Genomic DNA, 3,642 nt, shown 5'->3' on the forward strand with positions numbered 1-3,642 from the left:
AACATTGAGTACATCATCGTTTTAGTTTTTAGAGTGTACGATAGTTTATCATATCTTATATTCAGTACTCTTTCCAAGGTGATTGTTTCTTTACATCCTGGAGGTTTGTCATGGTGGTCTTCTTTCATTTTACTGTTTATGTTTTTTCTGTTGATATCTAAAGAAAAATAAAACTGATCTTTGAACTAAGGAATGACGCTTTTTTTTAAACATCCCATTATTTGTATTGAGCGTCATCCTACTTTCAGAACAACAAAATTGAAAAGCACGTTTTTTGGAATAAACAAGACATCGCAAGTTCTGATTCATTGTTGTTGAAAATATAACTTGTAAAAAGATTTGTCACTAAATGATAGATAGTAATTAGTTGACTTATTTAAAAAATAATAGAAATACTGGCTTCTTTTTGTAAAAGTAGGGATGTAATGCCTGTGGATTGTGGGTTTATTTATCACATGGTTGTATTATTTTTATTATAAAAGTGCTAAACGATGTATATCAAGTATGCAACAGGAAGCAACACAATAACATTGATATTGAAATAGTTGTTTATAATTATTAATTTTATTGTTTCAAATGTTTCCGACTGACGTTATCATCATCTTTATCTGGAGTTGCAAATGCGTTCTTTTTAATGCAAATAAAGTTGTTTAAAAAAACGACAGCATGTTATCTATGACAGAATTGCCTCCCTTATCCCTGCCTCTACTGCATCCCTTAAAGATTCCTGAATGTGACCTGGGTGTAGTCATATCTGACAGCATGTGGAGGGATATTCTTGGTCCGGTGCATTCCTCCTCTATATGTGCTAGGCATGGCCTGATGCAGTGCAAGGGGCTCCACAGAGCCCACTTCACCAATGCTCGATTGGCTCAAATATTTCCGCAGAGAAGTGATTCCTGTAATAGGTGCAAACTCTCGATTACCCCTGACACTGACGTGGCCTAAATGGAGCCCGCTGGGTTGGGGATGAGAGTTCCATACTTTTCTTTCTTCCTGTTTCATATTGACCAATAATCTGTGTATCCTTTATTGTTCTCCCATGTCTTAATTGCTTTTTAGTTATTTATTATTATACTCAATGTGAATTGGTTGTATTCCTGCTACTTGTGACTTTGTGATGTGAGTTATTTATTTTATTGTATTTATAATTTTATTTATTTGTATTATTATTATTTTTTCTGTGACCATGACCTAATGGGGTGGGGGTAGGGGAAATGGGTATTTGTCTTTCCTTTATCAGACAAATTGTCCTGTACATTGTATATTGTGCTGAAAGTGCCATGTCTGCAATCAAACAAAGAAAATAAATTACACAATTTACAAAATACACATCCTGTAACAGTGATCCAACGTGACTCTAATATGAGTGTCTCTGCTGCAGTGAGCGTATCGGCATGCGTCAGTCTCAGGTGGATAAGCTGTACGCCGGGCTGAAGGATCTGTCGGAGGAGCGCCGGGGGAAACTGGACGAGCGCCTGCGTCTCTTCCAGCTGAACCGAGAGGTGGACGACCTGGAGCAGTGGATCGCTGAGAGGGAGGTGGTGGCCGGGTCCCACGAGCTGGGCCAGGACTACGAGCACGTCACCGTCAGTACCTTCACCTGTCTTCATAGGCCTTCATTTGGGGGTTACTAGCAGTACCTTGTATGGTCTTATTCATGCCTTACTTAAATACAATTCTGAGATTAGGTACTTGCTTGTCTTATCAATTGTTTATTTTGAAAGGCTCTATTATGCTTTTTCTGTGTTCCTTTTCCCGTAGTGTTTTTTTTATAGGTTTTAGTGCATGTAAATGATCTGCAAAGGCACAAATCCATGTGTTCCCTCCAGAGGGAGTTTCTCTCCTATACTTTTATTTAACGCTTTTATTTGGAAGCCATTAGTGTAATTTTTAATCCACTACATTTATTAGACAATTAATGCTCGCTTTCCTGATTTAAGTTTTTTTTTGTAACTCTAAAGCAGTGTTTCTCAAACTTTTTCATACCAAGGACCACTTAATCAATAAAAAAACCTAACTCCACAAATATCCCAAAACACATCGTTTTTCTAGAACAGATTACAAATCGCCTGAAAATGGTACAAACAAGTGGCAACATGTGTGACGAAGGTGTTGCGCTGGGCTATATCATGCAATCGAAAGTGAAACTTAAGCTCGCTCCATTGCGGAGATATTCCCGCGAGAGTGCGGAAAACTTAAATTAACTTATGTATTTAAAATGTGAAATGTTACCAATACACTCACGGACCACTAGGGGGCGCTCACGGACCACACTTTGAGAAGCACTGCTCTAAAGTATTGATATCTGTATTGTTGAATATACTTAAAACAATTATTCTTGCTCAAATCCAACAGAATGTGTTTGTATGACAGGATGGTAAGAACCTTTACCCTTTGGTCCTCCTCAGATGCTGCAGGAGCGCTTCAGAGAGTTCGCCCGCGACACGGGGAACATCGGGCAGGAGCGCGTGGACACGGTGAACCAGCAGGCGGACGATCTGATCAACACGGGCCACGGAGACGCCGCCACCATCGCCGAGTGGAAGGACGGGCTGAACGAGGCGTGGGCCGACCTGCTGGAGCTCATCGACACGCGCACGCAGATCCTCGCCGCCTCCTTCGAGCTGCACAAGTTCTACCACGACGCCAAGGAGATCCTCCACCGCATCCTGGACAAACACAAGAAGCTGCCCGAGGAGCTGGGCCGCGACCAGAACACGGTGGAGACGCTGCAGAGGATGCACACCACCTTCGAACACGACATCCAGGCGCTGGGGACACAGGTACTGGAGATGTGGGACTGATGCAAGTCAAAGTCAACTTTATAGTCAATCTTTCAGTTTGAGATCGAAATACCGTTTCCCACAATCCCGAGTACAAAAACAAATATATATAAAAATTAGGGCTGTCAAACGATTACAATTTTTAATCAGATTAATCACAGCTTAAAAATTAATTAATCATGATTAATCACCATTCGAACTATGTCCAAAATATGCCATTTCTTTATGTATATTGTTGTGGGAATGGAAAGATAAATGAAAGAAGGCGGATATATCCATTTAACATACAGTATGTATGTTTATTATAACATTGTTCTGTGTGTCAAAATGAAAGACAGCCCACACACCTATCAATCATCAAACCGTTGGGTCTTATTTAATTACGTGTTGATTTCTATCAACACGTAATGTTGTACCGATGTATATAGAGATGTACTACAGCAAAAGTATTCTCCGTCAGGACTTCCTGCAACAACACCACGCCTTTATCTTGATTCTGATTGGCCAGAAGACATTATCAAAGATGTTCTATTGAGAAGACGATCACTACGGGACGAAAGTTTTCAAAACCGTTTCTAGTCTTCGGTATTTCAAGACAAGTGGCTACTGAAATCAATCTTGCTAACAGCTGTCTGTGCAATTTACTCGGCGCGAGTTGGCAGACTTTATTTTGCTGACTCTAACATCATTGTTCATGGTGGGGCTAAGCCATTTCTTGGTATGGGTGTAGCCTACCCCAGCCATACCCCAGCGCTGCCACTGGTGGGATGTATGGGGCGGGCCATTCTGCACATGCGTTAAATGCGTTAAATATTTTAACGCAATTAATAAAAAAAATTAATTACCGCCGTTAACG

The 3,642-nt window shown here is 40.6% G+C and overlaps 1 protein-coding gene across 1 annotated transcript; it reads left to right on the forward strand.

Annotated features, from left to right (window-relative positions):
* The first annotated feature begins 1,377 nt into the window (after positions 1–1,377).
* On the forward strand, positions 1,378–2,807 carry LOC104959748 (spectrin beta chain, non-erythrocytic 1-like). The gene is made up of 2 exons (XM_010787642.1): positions 1,378–1,589; positions 2,412–2,807. The coding sequence occupies exons 1-2, from the start codon at positions 1,398–1,400 to the stop codon at positions 2,805–2,807; spliced, it is 588 nt and encodes a 195-aa protein (XP_010785944.1). The 5' UTR covers positions 1,378–1,397.
* The last annotated feature ends 835 nt before the right edge of the window (positions 2,808–3,642 follow it).

This window comes from Notothenia coriiceps, unplaced genomic scaffold (assembly GCF_000735185.1).
Source record: "Notothenia coriiceps isolate Sejong01 unplaced genomic scaffold, NC01 NC01_scaffold00030954, whole genome shotgun sequence".
Lineage (NCBI taxonomy): Eukaryota > Metazoa > Chordata > Actinopteri > Perciformes > Nototheniidae > Notothenia > Notothenia coriiceps.

What these genes read in the sequence shown, in the direction of transcription:
- LOC104959748 (XM_010787642.1), top strand. Translation starts at nt 1,398, where the DNA reads ATGCGTCAGTCTCAGGTGGATAAGCTGTACGCCGGGCTGAAGGATCTG. An exon ending in AGGACTACGAGCACGTCACC is followed by an intron (nt 1,590 to 2,411) that starts GTCAGTACCTTC and finishes GGTCCTCCTCAG; the next exon opens with ATGCTGCAGGAGCGCTTCAG.